The sequence below is a fragment of the Actinia tenebrosa genome, unplaced genomic scaffold (genome assembly GCF_029948245.1).
Source record: "Actinia tenebrosa isolate PJP-AT-01 unplaced genomic scaffold, QUT_ActTen_1.0 PGA_scaffold10__47_contigs__length_13832649, whole genome shotgun sequence".
NCBI lineage: Eukaryota > Metazoa > Cnidaria > Anthozoa > Actiniaria > Actiniidae > Actinia > Actinia tenebrosa.
In genome coordinates, this window is record NW_028292570.1 from 2,013,940 (window position 1) to 2,031,228 (window position 17,289).

The 17,289-nt window shown below is 36.4% G+C and overlaps 3 protein-coding genes across 3 annotated transcripts; 1 reads left to right on the plus strand and 2 right to left on the minus strand.

Annotated features, from left to right (window-relative positions):
* Positions 1-288: 288 nt before the first annotated feature.
* LOC148912744 (uncharacterized) lies at positions 289-3,581 on the plus strand. Its single transcript, XM_089026834.1, has 5 exons — positions 289-315; positions 2,330-2,408; positions 2,930-3,001; positions 3,169-3,270; positions 3,390-3,581. Coding segments are annotated over exons 1-5 (447 nt in total). The 5' UTR covers positions 289-313.
* A 168-nt stretch (positions 3,582-3,749) lies between these two features.
* LOC148912745 (zinc finger MYM-type protein 1-like) lies at positions 3,750-6,795 on the minus strand. Its single transcript, XM_089026286.1, has 3 exons — positions 6,401-6,795; positions 5,033-6,348; positions 3,750-4,941 (listed from the first exon to the last, which is right to left on the minus strand). Exons 1-2 carry the CDS (start codon positions 6,793-6,795, stop codon positions 5,475-5,477), a joined length of 1,269 nt encoding a protein of 422 aa, XP_088882412.1. The 3' UTR covers positions 3,750-4,941; positions 5,033-5,474.
* A 1,788-nt stretch (positions 6,796-8,583) lies between these two features.
* LOC148912746 (uncharacterized) lies at positions 8,584-11,038 on the minus strand. The gene is made up of 4 exons (XM_089026557.1): positions 10,817-11,038; positions 10,302-10,501; positions 10,069-10,232; positions 8,584-9,908 (listed from the first exon to the last, which is right to left on the minus strand). The coding sequence occupies exons 1-4, from the start codon at positions 10,830-10,832 to the stop codon at positions 8,780-8,782; spliced, it is 1,509 nt and encodes a 502-aa protein (XP_088882683.1). The 5' UTR covers positions 10,833-11,038; the 3' UTR covers positions 8,584-8,779.
* Between the last annotated feature and the right edge of the window lie 6,251 nt (positions 11,039-17,289).

Here is a 17,289-nt window from a genome sequence, read left to right on the forward strand (position 1 = left end):
ATGATCATCACCATCACCAGCATCACTATCATCAACATCATCATAACCATTTAATCATCACCATAAACGTTATTGTCACCATCCTCATCACCATCATCATCAACATCTTCACTATCATAATCACTATCATCATCACCACAAACATTATTGATATCATCATCATCACCATAACCATCACAATTCTTATCATCCTTGTCATCCTTATGATTTGTCATCATCATCATCAATGCCAGTATGATATTTTGATGAGCTTTCTTTACTTTAACTTCACAGGTGTGTGGGAGGCCTGTCTCACCAGTAAAACTGATGCAACATGTAAGTTTTGTAATAATTATACAGTATGAATGGCCGTGTTGTATCAGATATACCAATTCAAGGCATAGCCATGAGTTCGTATATCGGATACAACGCAGACACAAATATTGTAGATTGCTTGTCAAACGTCTAGGTTAGTTCCTTTGTGTCCCACTAAAATTTTCAAAATTAAAGTGAATCTGGCCAAGAAAATCCAACTTAAAGTTTATGGAAATGAACACAATTGTGTATCAGATTTACAACACTCTTCACAATCGTGATTTCTGTTGTGTTTTCCTTATGAATTATGAATGAGTTTGACAAGACAATATAGAGTTCATCACATTAAGTAACTGCGGCAAAGTATCACAGTGATCCACCATGACCCATGGGCACATGGGCACATGCGAAGGTTCTACAGCAAAAGAGGGGTACATTCCGTGACAGCAAACTGATCACTCGACTAGCAGGCCTCGATTTTAACTTTGTATAAACTAAATTTAGCCACATAATTTTTTTAAGACACCCTGCATCCCCCTGGAAATTCCAATTTTCTTCCATACAAACTCTGTAATTTTCGTTCTTTCTCTGACCCCTACTCTTTGGAAATTCCAAAATCCTCTGTGGGGTTGGTATGGATGATTTCTGGAACTACACAATGCAGGGACACTTTTCTGACCTTGTGAAATTCAATAGAAATTTTTGATTTTATTAAATTATTTATTATTTATATATCATTTTATTATTTATTAAATTCAATAGACTTTTCGATTTTATCAAATAATTTATTATCTATATATCTATTATTTGTTAAATTCAATAGACTTTTTGATTTTATTAAATTATTTATTATTATTTTATATTTATTATTTATTACATTCAATAGACTTTTTGATTTTATTAAATTATTTATTATTATTTTATATTTATTATTTGTTAAATTCAATAGACTTTTTGATTTTATTAAATTATTTATTATTATTATTATTTTATATTTATTATTTATTAAATTCAATAGACTCTGGTTTTAGCTTGGGCATAATGTTTCCCATTTTAGAATATATGTCAACCTTTTGAGAATAACATTCTTTTTCCGGTCCAGTATCCTAAAAAATCATGCATTCCGACTGGCTGTTTGAGCGGGCAGTATTTTGTCAGTATCTGCCCATGCACGCGGTCCGGTATCTTTGCCGCTAAATAACAAAACAAAACGTTTACAAAAACGAGTAAAAAAAAAACGGTCTTGAAAACGGACCTCAGCATGATGGCCTCGGTCTGTACATTCAAGACCTGGGGCTCAGCATCATTAAGGCATGGCTCTCAGATGAAAAACTGATTAGCTATATCATAGCCAGTTTCCTACGAATCTTCCCCAAACTTGGCAAGTTAATGTCTTTTGTGAAAAGAAGGAACCTTAGGCCTTGGTTACCATGGAAACTAAGTCACGTGACTACAAGGCCGCCATCTTGGATTTTTAAACAAGCCGTTTGTAAACGTACCGAAACATCTTTAAAAGTCATGAAAATGCAGATTACTATTCATATTTACAATGCCTATATGGATCTAATTGGATATCTTGGAAATTATTTTAAGTTTAATTTTTAGAATATTTTCTATTTTTTCCAAAATATTAAAAATATTCTAAAAATTAAACTTAATATAATTTCCAAGATATCCAATTAGATCCATATAGGTATTGCAAATATCAAAAGGAATATGCATTTTCAGGACCTTTGAAGTAGTTTCAATACGATTACAAACGATTTTTTTTTTAATCCAAGATGGCGGACTTGTGGTCACGTGACCTGGTTTCCATGGTAACAGATATGCGGTAATTGCTTGCGTTTATAAATTACTACTACGAGCCAAATTTGGGAAAGATTCATAGTAAACTGTCGAAGATATGAATAAATAACTGATTTTCCATCACTTCCTCAAAAGAGCCATGCCTTAATGGTGCTGAGGGCACAGTTTTTCCCTATCCGGACCTCCTGGCCGGTAAATAACATATGTGTTTTATGATTTATACTTACAGGTGTAAAAGAGATACAGATATTGAAGTTCAGGCTACTCCACAAGTATTTGGAAAAGACAATCGAAGTAGCCTTTATAAGGTATGTATCAAATGCATTTTTAATCTTTTACTACTTTGACTTTAAAAAATTTCAATCCCCTACGACAAGGAGGAATGGATACATTTCATTATATGATAATTTAAGGTAATTTCATGCACTATGATTGGTCAATTTGTGGTCCATAACACAAGATACACTCCTCACAGCAGACCCTCCCCACCCCTTGGAAATTCAATCCCTTCCAATGGGATAAGTATGGATATTTTCTGTAACTACACAACATACCCTCCTCATACCTTCCCCACCCCCCTGAAATTCCAATCCTCCTTTGTTGGGGCGGGGGGGTATGAATATTTTCTGAAACTAAATGATAGACCTTCCTCATACCCTCCCCACCCCTCATAAATTCCAATCTAATTCCATGGTGGAGGAATGGATATTTTCTGGAATTCAAATTTTACAACACTGACCTTTCGATAGTCTCAATATTTTCCAAGCCCTTGATTGTATTTGAGCTATGTTGTTTTTTTTCTAAGCATTTTGACTCTTTTTGTTTCCAGATCTGTGATTTCAACTCTATTTTAGTCCCTGAGGACGAAAAGAAGAAAACTCAATTGAACAATGCTTACGAGGTTTGTCATTCGACCCCTTCGTACTTGGGCATAACGTATTCCCATTTCAACCTGAATTTTTCTGAAAATAAGGTTTATGACAGTGTTTTAATAATTGCAGCTGAACGTGGTATAAATCTTAATCCTTCACATCTCTAGCTATTTCTTTTTTTTATATATTTTTTCAGCAAGCCCTTCTCAAGCCTCATCTCAAAAGCAAAACACAACAGCAACAATCATGGCGTTCACACCAACCTTTTCTTGTGGACGATAAACCAAGAATAGAACTAGTGAGCCCAATTAATCAATGTATTTTTTTAAAACAAGTTAAGTTTGGTCAGAAGTCTAAACGTAAATTTACTATAAAAGCGTGGAAAATTCATGAAAATATTTAAAACTCATGTTTCAGGTAAGCAGACATCAGCAACGTTCTGTGGAACTCACAGACCACTTAGATCACTCACATAAAAAGGTACGAAATCTTCATTGCTTTTTCTTTCTTATACGCATTGACTGTCAACGTATATCGCTGCCTTTTCGTGCCCATAAAATATGGTTTAGTTACAAAACTGTTGAGCAAAACAGGGGCGGCGGAAGCTGAAAAATTTGGAGGGGGGGGGGCACTCCAATATTTCACGGTACCTTGAAATGACCCCCCCCCCCCTCCCTGTTTAGCTTGATTACAAACGTGTATGTGTGATATTTCAATCAGTAACATTTTGCGCGCATTAAACCACTTGCAATTGTGCTGAGAGACACAAAACATGGACAACATTATCACAGTATTTTAATATGATCCCTTGTGTAGGTGATAACACGGGCTTTACATTCCCTGTTTAATTGTGTTATTACTCCAGTTCGTGTGAATGTATCTGGTCTTTTAAGAAAGTCTGTGTTATTACTCCGGTTCGTTCTTGACATCGCCGCTTGCTAACGATGCTGATCATGAAATGTGTCTATAATAGTGTTTCTGCTATTACCAACTCCAATATACATATATAGTGTCTTTGTGACTACAAACTCAAGATGAGATCTTCTAGGGAAAACTTCCAAAAAGAGCCTGTCTTCGTTGGTTAGATGCGATGAATTCTTCAGCTACTTTACACAAATCGAGTTCGTCGGTTCTTAGCTTGTGGGCATTCAGTAGAATAAGGTTGTTGAGTCTTTGTTGCGTCATCGTTGATCTAAGCCACGTTTTCAGCCGGCGAAGAACTGAGAAAGACCTCTCTGCTGTAGATGTTGTCACAGGTATTGTCAAGTAGATCTTGATCAGCTTTGTTACCTCACTTAGCCACAGGGAACCCGGCTATATTTTTTTGTTTCTTTTAGAAAAGTAACTTTGCTCTTTGTGGGTTTCCTGTGTTGGGATCGGTTTCCTATTACATGAGCTGTAATCAGATCTGCGCGCTGTGATCACCGTTGGTGTTTTGTTTCTTACTATGGGTTGCCTGTGGTGTGTAACGCACTTTCTAGTAAGCAGTCAAAAGAGGAGAAGGGATGCAACAAAGCAAGTGTCAGATTTTAAAACCCCTGTTCAAATTATTCACGAAGGTAATTTATTAATAAAAAACCCACGAAATGTTTGCTCAATGAATAAACTTTGGGTCGGGATGTTTTATTTTGTTGAACTCGTAAAAGTAACGATCCTAGAAAGTGATAGTTAAAAGCTAAGTTTTAGTTACGCGTTCACCTCCAGTTGCTCGGACCGCTTAGCTTATGAAACAGGATGTATCTGGTGTACGTCCAATTTGAAACAAAAGAATTTGACAGCTTGTTGATAGAGAAATCTAAATTTCCATATATTTTGTGAAGAGTAATCGTAGGGAAAACTTGCTTTAGTTATCCTGCCGAATTCATTCTCAGGCAAAACATTTTCTTTATCTGAAGTCTACTCGTGCATCTTCAAGATTTGAGATACTGGCACTGTTCCTTCTTTACACACCGAAAAGTTTTTCAAAAGCCTTAAATCATAAAAAACATTTTCTTATTAGAACTGATAAAATATAATTGTTTTAGTTTAAAAAAACGATTAAATATGAAATAGCCGCTCACCAAAACAAGACTGATTTGAAATCCCTTGTTTACAGGATTTTACATCTTGAACATTTTCGAACAACATGACGCAATAGAAAAATGAAAATCATCAAGACTTCCTGCTGGTTGTACTAAAGTAGCTGGTCCGAGCAACTGGAGGTGATGATCATACGATAAACTTGCTTTGTTGCAGCCCTTCTCTTCTTTTGAGTGTTTACTAGAGAGTGCGTTACCAACTGTTATTGATTTGAATTTAATCGGCTATCAGTTTACAGCGCCGATCTGATCGCAGCGCAGATCTGATTACAGCTTATGTAATAGGAAACCGATCACAACACAGGAAACCCACAAAGAGCAAAAAAATATAGCCTGGTTCCCTGTGACTTAGCATGGTCTTTCCAATTGGGCTCGCATTTAAAGCATCGCAAATTGTTCTGATAGACTTAGTTTCTTTCACAGCTCATTTCGTAGCTGCCGTGATGAAGTCGGAAAGCATCTTCAGCTGGGTCTCTAGACGGGATGGATCCACGTCTGCTGAGTACGTCATGTGAACCAACTGCGGGAGTTCATCTAAAGGCTTGCCATTTGCTGCTGATAAAAGTGCTCTCTCAATATCACAAACAGTTTGGAAGTCATTTTGTTCAAATCTTCTTTCCATGAGTTGACTATCCACAAGTTCGAGTGCCTGATAGAACTCTTGACGATGATAGTCCTTCGGTGTTGCAAACCGATGCAACTCTTCGCCATCGTCAAGACGCCTTGGTCTTTTTCTGTATCTGGGTAGGCATGGCTCAATGTTTAACAACGCAGCCGCCTTGACAGCATCATCATAAATATTGCTGAACTCTTCTGGTCTTCGGAGCCTTTTGTAGTAATTACGTGCAGCTTTACAGGCTTTCTGTGCTTCTTGGGCAGTCGTGTCTTTTCCCTGAAGGCTAATGGACAACTGCTCTGCCGCACTAAATACAAGGTACGACATCTTGAGTCCCCAAAATGTCTGAAAACTCGCCATTAGTGCTACAATGCCTCCTGCCGTCACTCCAATATCATCACGCTGTTGTTGGTTGATGTCAAACATCGTTTCTTGTATAACAACATAGTTCTTGAGTATAGCGTCGACGGCTGCCGTTCTTACAGTCCAGCGTGTAGCACATAATGGCTTGATCCCAGACAATAGGTTAGGAGATTCACCAGATTCGAGATGAGCTGATGCATTAATCTGGCGATCGTAAAACATGACCTCGTGTTTAGGAGAAAATTTGATCAGCCTTGACAATTCTCTTGCGAGGTCTAGCGCACTGATCTGTAACTGCTTTGATTGCTTTGCAGATGTCCTGAAGTACAAGGTTGACACAATGGCCTAGACAATGTACTTTTAACGCAGACTTCTCAAGGTCTTCGAACTTTTTAGCAACTCCATTCAGCTTTCCCATCATGTTTGACGCGCCATCGTAGCCTTGGCCTCTACACATTTGGATGGGAAGATTACATCTTAAGAGGACGTCTTTTATGCACGAGTATAAAGAAGTAGCATCAGTAGCGGGCACATTATATAAACCTATGGGCTCTTCGTAAACGCAAAAGCTTTCATCTACCCAGCGCAAACAGATGACAAGTTGCTCTTTGTTGCTTGAATCTCTAGTTTCGTCTGCAAGCAATGCGTAAAATCCTGTTCGTACCTCTTCAATTATCTTTCTCAAAAGACTGTTCGCCATCAATGCAATGATCTCATTCGAGATGTCATGAGAGATATAACATCCATCATTTAACCATTCTTTCATTTTATACGATTCTGTTGCCTGGATTTTCAGCAGTTGAAATAGGTTACCTTCGTTGTCGTTATGGCCGCGAAGAGGCATGCCTTGCCTTGCCTTGCCTTGCCAAGTAGCGAATGCAATTCAGTAGAATCAATAAAGCATCTCTGTTGTTTTTTTGATCTTTCTTTACTTGAGAGTTGATTTGGGTAACAATGTCAGGCTTTTTTGATGTCAGAATCTTCATGACAGCCTCTTTATGGAAGTTACTTTTCTCGTGCTCTTTGAATTTCTCTACAGCTTTCTTCCAGTTGTTAAATCCCCCAGTAGTAAAGGCTTCCTTGTTTCTTGTACTCATAGATACTAATCCATTCGCCTTTGCATTCGTGCATGCGTTGCAAAATGCTTTGAAACTTGTTCTGCAAAGGATAAGCCCACTCCTTCTTAAAATAACGGTTTTTTTTATTTGCCTCTGAGCCATAAACCTGGCCAGTTTTAGTAAGAAACTCTTTGTCATCTGGTCTGTTGTATTTCAGTTGACAACAAGGGCAACTGCATGGCTCAACTGTTGGTGATTTTGCCTTTGGGATTTCTGAGCTCTCTCTTTCTAAAGTTACAAAACAAAACATAGGCATAATTGAACTTTTAAGTGCAGTTCCATTGGCTATTTTATGTGAAATGTGATCCCTCATTTTGAGGGCATTTATAAATTTCATTGAACAAATAATATATAAAAGGCGTTAATTAGCAGTATTTATTTTCAAATTAATTATAATAATAATAAGTAAGTTATAGTAATAACAGCACATACTTAATTTGTACGTATAAGACAACGCGAGAAATTAGCGCTGAAACTGCATTGCATTTGACAATGCATTGCAATAGTTCGATGTTTGAAGCTATAAATAATCATAATCGCCATCAGGATGCATCATAAAATCAACAAGCTTCCATTCTTATTTAACTTTTTATTTTTAAGTAAATAATCAACAATGTACTGATAGCTCATTACTTTCATTAACAAAAACTATGCAAAAGCTAGATTAACGTCATATTCTGAACCCAACCTCGCTAAGCGAAGTCTATCAACCCTTGAGCATAAAAGTTTTAAAAAAAGCAATCTTGGAAAATTTTTCCAAAAGCATTTTAGCGATGTCCAAAGTAAACACTGAACCACCTAGACCCAAATTTAAAATGCTAGGTATTTGCATATTGGCTATGACTATTTGATTTTCATTTGAAAATGCTAAACCATTTAATGATAGCATTTGTAGTTTTTCAAATACTTAAGGCTCTCTACTACTCTGTTTTGGTTTAGTTTTGTACAGTTGTCAAGGAATAGATATTCCAAGTTACAATTTTGCCACAAAAAATCAATGTTTGACAATTGATCTTGACCACTCAAGTCTAAACATACAAGTTTAGAAGTGTGAACCAGCCCTTTTAAAAGTATCAAAGAATTATGATCTAACTTCACATTTCTCAGTGAAAAGTATTGAAACGCCGACTATATTGGTATTGAAACCGAAAGGTGTATGACATGGATGCAGAGGAACAAGATGACATGCCTTTCGGTCTTCTTGAAGTCAAAGTCACTAAAGAGGGTACAACTGACTTCAGTTCTGTACAGTATATGACTGTTGGACAAAATGGTAATCTACAGCTCAAACGAGCACATTATTACTACTACCAGGTACAGTGTCAGCTGGCATTAACAGGGCTACCATGGTGTGATTTTTTTAGTTTCATCAATGAATCAGTATTTCATTGTGAAAGAATTGTCTTTGATGAAGGATTTCTTGAGGAAAGTAAAGATAAAGTTGATCTTTTTTATTTCAATTATTTTCTAAAATAAATACAGCTGCAGCTCTGAAGAATTTAAAATTATTATATAAACTTACATGAAAGAATATGGTGACACTAAGAAATATTTATTGTTGTTCTGTTACTTGTTTGGTAATTACATTCACAATTCCATTACTGATAAGTATGAGTAGTATATATTATGTTATTAGGTGTTGTTTTTGTCTCTTATAAGTGGACCTTGGAAGTTGGTCAATAGGCAAATAACGGCATAAACCTGATTGATTGTACCAAGCATGTTCAATGGAATGTCAGAATCAAATATGTGGTACTCCTTAATTCTACGTATTGCCCTTTCCACATGAATTCGTAATTTAGCAATTGACTTTGTTTGTTGGGCTTCACGAATGGAAAACTGGCCTTTGCTTTGAAGGTATGGGGGGAGATTTAGCTTGACTTTCTTTTTTAATAAAAGGTCTTCTATGTCAAAGCCTTTGTCGGCCATTACCGAGTCATTATCTTCCAATAAATCTAGTATACCTGAGCATCGTGTAATTTCCTTGTCTGAAATAGACCCTGTGTGCAGAGAAGATACAAAGGTAATAGCACCATGAGGTGCTATTCCAATCAGACCCTTTAGAGTGGTGTTACTTTTGTAAGAAGAATATAACTGTGACTGTAGCAAAAGTGAGGAAGGGGTCTGAACATACAACTCAGTACAATCTAAGATAACTCTGGTGGTTGGGTACATGTCCTTAAAAGACTGTGGCATGTACTCATCTATTGCCTCCCTGGACATCCAAACTGGCTGGGTGCCAAGGATAAAATATAAATAATTAGACCAAGTGGTCACTTTTCTACTAACAGATGATGTGCTAATAAGAAATCTATCCGCCAAATCTTGTTCAAACAAACCTAGTCTTATTCTAACTAAAAACAAAAACAACTCATCAATCAAAATCATAGTGCGAGCTGAAGGCCTGCTTTTTTGAATACCAGCAGAATAAACATACTTCATGTACTGAGCAGAAGGTGTGACAAAATCATAAAAACTGTAAAAATGATTATAGGTAGCAAAACCAGTGTAAAACTTTATGAGGTCATCATCAGAGGAAAATCTTTCTATACCAAACTTGTGCAATTTTAAGGCTGCAACTTGGGCTCTGAGGGCTTCTATTTCAACTTGAGCTGCACCATATGCTGCTCTCAGGGCCTCTGTTTCTGCTTCAACAGGAGTTCTTTCAGGCTGTGGTGCTGCTTCAGAATCAGGACAGGGCTCAGGTACATCAGGTACATTATTATCATTCTCATCCTCACTCTCGTCAGTCTGAGTCCCACTAAAACAGAAGTAATAAGTAAAATTAATGGCAAAGACAGCACTCTGAATGAATTATCATTATTTTCCCTCATAACAGTCACATCCATACAATTTATTTGTTGGATTTTTCACAACAGTAAATTAAGCACATTTCCTTTTTTATATATAAATATATATACCTGTCAACTTGTCGAATCAATTTTCTCCTTTGAGTGGTTTTACCAGACCAGTCGAACATTGTAGGAACGACGCCAGGTTTGAGAAGTCTTTTTCCTGAGTTGTTTGGAGGACGGTAATCACTGTCTAAGAAATGTTTCGAGCAAACCCTCGTGCTGTGTGTTATCTGAAAAGAGACCAAAACTATTATTATCTTACTGAAGAAAGCAAAGACCATTCAATTTTTCATATTTACCTTGAAATAGGGTCCTTCGTCTCGCCTTACTTTTGTAATCCAGGCACTTCTTAGTGTTGCGTCTTTAGGGAATCGATGAAAAGAAAGTGCTGGGTTGTAGCGCGAATCCCCATTACACAAAGGAACACTGCAGTGAAATCGTGTCTTGGATTCAGTGCTTCCATGGTCCGTATTCGAGGTCTCGTACGTCATATACTCAGCTAAAACGCAATAAATATTGAAACAAAATTAAAATGTGCTCTTTGCATATCAATATTAAAAAAAGAACTGCCTCATATATACTGTAGATCTTGGCTATCCGGTGTATCACTGATATAACACCTCTAGCTACGCCGAGAATATAACAAGCACAAGAGGTAGTTTGTTCGGACTTAAAATGGCTTAAACTCGGCGATGTTTAGCAAAACCATAGTTAAGAGTCCGAAAAAAAACTCGTATGATATAGTTGTAAGTATTTCTATGAAATAATCAACATTAGTTTCTGAAATAACAGAAAACTCATGTAAACAACTTACCCGTGAAATCCGCCATTTTCACGTGCGTCTCACCCTCGACGCTTCGTCTTCAAGTCGCTAAAAAACCTTCTGTTTTTGATTTGAAACGTTTAAAACACGTTCACAAGATAGAAAAATATCTGAACAAAGTACTTCTGGAAAATCAACGGCTTTGAGAAAGAATATAACGATAAAACAGACACTATAGTTCTGGAAAGGTCACGCTCCGCTACTTAAACTCTTGTTGTTGTCAAGGAATGTCTGGAAAGCTTGCCCGCCAGAGGCTTGTTGCTATGGGGGAATTTGACACGTGATCTATTGTTGCAAAAGGCCTATTCATATCAAGATTTTAGCAGCCAATCAAAACGCACCATGATAACAATGCGAGCAACGCAATATAAAGCGCGAATGAAGGAAGAAATATAAGATTTCGCTGAATATTGCTAGACGTACGTACGGCCATCGTTTTTTGGCAGGGGTCTAGGTCCGGCAGGGTTTCCGTCGATAGAATAAGGTAAGAAGAAAAAATAGACTAAAAGATAACTATATATACATATATAAAATTATATCGATCGAGTAAATCGTAAGGAAAAAAGTGAATTAGTTCTTGGATTTTTTGAACAAGATGGTAGCTTTATACGGCAACCATGGAATCCTTTGCTAGTTGTTTAAGCGTGTTCGATTTATTGCGACAAGTTTTCTCCATCTTTTCTTCGCTAAGTTACCGTTGATAGAATTTGATGTAGAAACCTTTTCATTTTGATTTCCACCGACTTGTTTTAGTTTCTTTTTAAATGGTGCAATTTAATTTGTTGCAATTTAAATGTGAGGGAAGCTGCATGTGCATGTCTTGTCGAAACCGCGAACTGTACCGAACAATAGGAAGACTTTGCAGCTAATCTTGTATTCTAATTATGTCTCTGATTCACTGGTTGGAAGTAATGTTCAAAGGTACTAGGGAAATTTCCTGAGTAAAAATCAAACATAAATAAAGCTGTATGGAGATAGACTAGATTCTCCAATTTCAGAATGTTTAACCTAAGAAAAAGTGGACTAGTGTGATGAATCTAATGAGAAAAAGTCATAAGTCTGACTGCTTTTTTTTGAAGAATGAACAGAGGAGTAAGAACAGATTGATGAGTATGGCCCCAAAATATGAGGCCATATATTAAGTAAGGATAAATTAGACAATAATATAGACTTGTTAAAATTTCTAAGTTAATATAATGACGGGCTTTGGATATAATTCCAATGCTGCGTTTGATTTTATTTGAAATATAGGCAACATGAGGTTTCCAATTAAGATAACTGTCAATCATAACACCAAGATATTTAAGATGCTGTTTTTGCTCAAGCGACTCGTTGTTTATGTTGATTGATATGTCATGTACCTTTTTCTGAATAGAATGAAAAATGATAAAATTGGATTTGTCAATGTTTAAAGACAACTTATTTGCACAAAGCCATGAATAAACATTCATTAGTTCATTATTAATAGTAGATTCAAGGCTCAATAAACTTTTATTAGAATAGAAAAGATTGCTGTCATCTGCAAATAAATGAAAAGAGAACAAGGTAGATGAATTGCACATATCATTAATGTATAGAAGAAAAAGGATGGGTCCAAGGACTGAGCCTTGAGGAACACCACAGGTTATCAGTAAGGTTTTAGAGCAAACACTTCCAAGAGAAACAAATTGCTTTCTGTTATGCAAATAAGAAGAGAACCAATTTCCTGCTACTTCACATATGCCATAATGCTCAAGCTTAGAAAGTAAAATTTGATGGTCAACAGTATCGAAGGCTTAAATCCTTAGATCCAAAAAGATTCCACAAGAGTAATTACCACTTTCAATAGCACATTGAATGCTATTAGTAATTGATAAAATGGCATGAGTAGTGGAATGTTTCTTACGAAATCCAAACTGCTTATCGTAAAGAACATTATTCCTATTTATAAATTCAAGTAGCCTACTGCACATGAGCTTTTCAAGAATTCTGCTGAAGATGGATATTAGAGAAATAGGGCGATAATTATTAACATCTAATTGTGAGCCCTTCTTAAATACAGGTGTTATACGTGCTAGTTTAAGACCATCAGGAACAATACCAGAAGTGAAAGAGTTATTAAATATATGCTTAAGAGGTTCAGAAATAAGATGCTTAATAGATTTTAGTATAGGAGTTGGTATACTAAAAGGACCAACTGCTTTTTTTGAATTTAACTTCCCAATTTCATCCTCAACTTCCTGTGATGTAACAGGAGAAATACAGAATTTATCACTTACTCTTGACGGTAAGAACTGCATTGGGCACTGCTAAACAGCGAAACACCGAAACGAAACACCGGAACGAAACAGAGACAAATTCTTGATATTACAAATATCATGCAATAAAAAAATAAAAGAAATCAAAATACACGATAGTACAATGATACAAAAGCGATAACGCTTTCCTTCATGCCCGTGCTTTATGATCTGTGATCCGTATCGATCGTTTATTACCTTTTCATAAACAATGTCGTTTCGCTGTCTATCAATGCAATTCTTTCTTGAATTTGAAGGATTCCAATGGATCTTTTACTAATACAAGCATTAGTCTTAACTGCTTCTGTCTCTAGTATTTACACCAAAATAATGGTGAAAAAAAGCTAAAGCCCTCGGGCGACGCCATGTTTATTTATACAAAAGCAAATTTCCAGCTAGTTCTAGGCTATATCCTTAGTGTGTCACTAACAAATGTTTATTCAAAGGTGTAGAATGCCTTTACTATTTTGCAGTTTTGCGATATCACCCATTTTTGGCATTGTCTTATCAAGTTTTGTCCATCATCTATACCTACACTTTCCATATCATGTACAAGTTGTTTCTTATAACCCGCTAGAAAAATTAGGACAATGTTTACTTGGATTACTTTATAATCGGGATATAGGCTCTTTAGACCTGATCTTAATTCGGTATATTTTTGTTGTTTTAATAGTGTTCGTTCTTCAATAATGCCTATATTCTTTGGTGCAACCTTCAGATCAGATGTATTGGAATGTCCCAGAGTATCTTTGCTTTTTTTGTTCTTTACGACAGGTTCTGGTATTGGTTGTTTGTGCCATGGTTTCAGCAGATCTTCATCTTTAGTGAACCCATAGGACGATATGATTTGCCGGATGGTAAATAGGGCGAAGCATCTGATCGTGTCTTGCCTTGTATAGGGATTGTGCGATAGCAGAACATCCGCATAGCAAGTGTGGTATGTAATGTTTCAAAGTCTCCAATATCGGCTGCGCCTCGAACTGGAACTAATTGCTTAGACTTGAATTCCCGTCCAGTCCCATTGCACAAAATTGAGTGACACATCCGGGAAATTAGAGAATAAAATACTAGATTCCAGTTTCCGAATATCAATTATCCTCTCGCGGCCATTTATATTTATAAGGCAAAGTCAAAATATTGAAAGTTTAATGGCTTCGTGAAGAAAATCTAAAGTCAATGCAAGAAAAGTAACATAAGAATATTAAAGGATGACAACCACACAATATAATCCTACATGTACCTTTTATTTTGGTGATTCAATTTGCCAACATGCGATTTTTTGTGGGTCAATTTCAGGTTTCGTAGTGTTTATATGTATGGAAATTTATCATTCCTGAATTTCGTTCGGGTCCTGCTGCTCATCGTGAAGAAAATCATTCAGAGTAACAACTGAAATTGGTGCCCAACCATTGCTTAATTGCTTCCAAAATCCAGCTCTCTTTGAAGCTGAAAGCAAGTAGCGATTTTCAGGAGTTTTAACTTTGACCAAACAAAGCAAAACAGTCCAAAATGACGACTTCCCAGTGCTTTTTTTGATATAAAAAATCATCTTTCTACCGCGATTTGTATAGCCATAGAAACCTGGCCTCTTTATTGCTCAAATATCCATAATTCCGTCTACAGATCTCGCTTTAAAACGGACATATTTGCTCACGACCTCAGCATATATTTTGTTACTGGTTTGAAAACCTGTCCGTGTGGAGACTGGTACCTGATTTGGAGAAAATGCCCGCGAATTTTGCTATAAAGATATTTTTCATGGTTTTTTTCCCAACTGTTTTTGAAATCCTTTTAATAGTATGAAGATATTACAGTGTTTCTTTAAAAAATGGAGGCTTTGAAATGACTTCCCATCTCATTAATTATTGGACTTAGAGTAACTAGTCCTAGGACTGAGTTTTATTTTGTTCCAGTTACTACAGACTGAATGCATTCCTTTCACAGCACTTTACAAGGTTCGAGTAACATCATGTGACCAAAAAATAGCCCATTGATTGGCTGGTTTACTCATGAATTATTAATGAGTATGAGAATGTTTCTTCTTCGACGTGGCATAACCTGCATCTTAGATCTCCTCGTTCTTCTTTTAAAGGGGCACTTGTATGAAAACGCCCCAATTTTTGAAAGTCCAACTAATCGAGGTATTTGAGGATAATATGACTTAATTATGACTACGTAAACATAACTAGTGAAAATTTTAGCCTGGGAGCCACTTGAAGATGAGAAATTTTGGTTTTAAGCAAAAAGAACAATAGCTAGGGACGAGTAAATGACGTCATTTACTCACAATTTAATGCTGAATAAAATGGATCATCTTTATCCGACACATTTGACTGTGAAGAAAATATGTTGCTTGGCTACTATTGGGGCCATATAGATAATTTTAAACGAGTTTCAAGTCATTTCCAATGTTCATCGATTTTCATCCAAGTTGAAGAATTGTCCCTACTTAGGTCTGTACCTGCCAGTACAACCCGAACTACAACCTTAGCCTTGTTCACAACTAAGTACAACATTGAATGCACAGAAATAGTTAAATTGCTCGTCCTTATCATAACCCGGTAATCTAATCTGAAAATCTATTAACGTCAGGTATCTAGACAAGTTTAACCTTGGTGGCTTGAATGTTTAGGTTAATTTGAGATAGGTCTGTAGAACAGGAAACTACAAGTAGATCTCCAAGTCAAAACAGTCTCAGTTACTAACTAAACATGTAGACTTGCAGAATCATATGCAAAAAGCATTATTCATGTGAACACATCATATCCCAAATTCTGTTTCATAATACCTACCCCCCTTCCCCACTTCTTAATTAGTTGCAGCTCCGGGTGCACAGCTAGTCTTATCTAAACATGTCGGGCCAAAACAAAATGTCTAATGGAAAGATGACGTCCAATGGGTTAGTTAATTGAATGGAAATGTCTTTGAATTTGCAGAAACAGTGATTGAAAAGTTTTTTTTTTTTTTTTTCGAGGTTTTTTTTCGTTCACACTTGTCCATCATCCATTCATTTCAAGCGACTCCAACGCTTTTATAAGCCTCCGCGTTTTCGTTGCGCTAATGTCATGTGAGCATTTCTGATTTCTTCATTACTTTTAGTTCAACGCCTCGTTCTTTCTCATCACTATGGTTGGAAGTTTCAAAGTCTACTATCTCTTCTGAATCCCTTTATGAGCTCTGCGTCGTTTAGATAAATTGGCTTATTCTAACAGTTTAGCAAACATACAATACCAATACTGTCATTTGTCACTGTTCAACTTGAAATTAAATCGTTGAATATATTTAGACCTTTTTCCAGTTACTTTAGGCGTAATGGTCCCCATTTCAGAACAGTCTCTTAAAGAAGAAGATTCTTGTTTTGATTTGTAACCAAAGTCTTGAGTCTTTTTCCTAAGGTACAAAACGTTAAACAAAGAAATTTATCTCAAGGAGTGTCCGTAACTCTAATTTCTGGTCTCTGCCCTCGAATGACCATGATCTTAAACGGGTAAATAAGTGAGTTCTATAAAGATTTTTCTTATATTCGTTTTCTTCATAAAGGATTGTTTTCCAAATTCTAATTGTTGCAGTTGGAGGTTTACTCACATGGAACATTTTCGCTTTGTGTTTTAGATCGGAGAGGTAGGCAGTTATATCCACAATACAACAACACCAGGCATTAGGACGAACAGCATATCGCAGCACAATATTTTGAGTTCACTTTTACATTGATCTGAATAGGAAAGTGTTTTTGTTAATGCTCGTCAGAGAATTTTAAATTCTTTTGTGTTAACAACGGTACATTGACCTTTGTTGATGAACACTATGTTGCACTGCGTTATATTATGAGTCAAGATTGGACGTAATGAATTTAATCATTTGATATTTGCCAAAAAAAAAGATCACAAGTGGCGTCCCCTTTCATGTTTCCCGACGATTGCTTATCACAGCTTCTATCAGTGTCCGCTTTTCAGCTTGCACTCGTGATTATACAAATGACATAGCCTGCTGGAACATAGTTCAAAAAAAAAAAAAAAGTTCCCATGTCTGTAGTATGTGTTGTTGGTTTAGGTAAATCATCATCCAAGCGCCGATTTTAGTGGCTAGTAAGGGTGATTTTGATTACGCTGCATCCCGAGCTGCTGAGATACGCAGCTAAGTTTGTTTTCTCCGTCGTTCTGGTTAAGCTGTAAGATTGCGCTAGTCCTA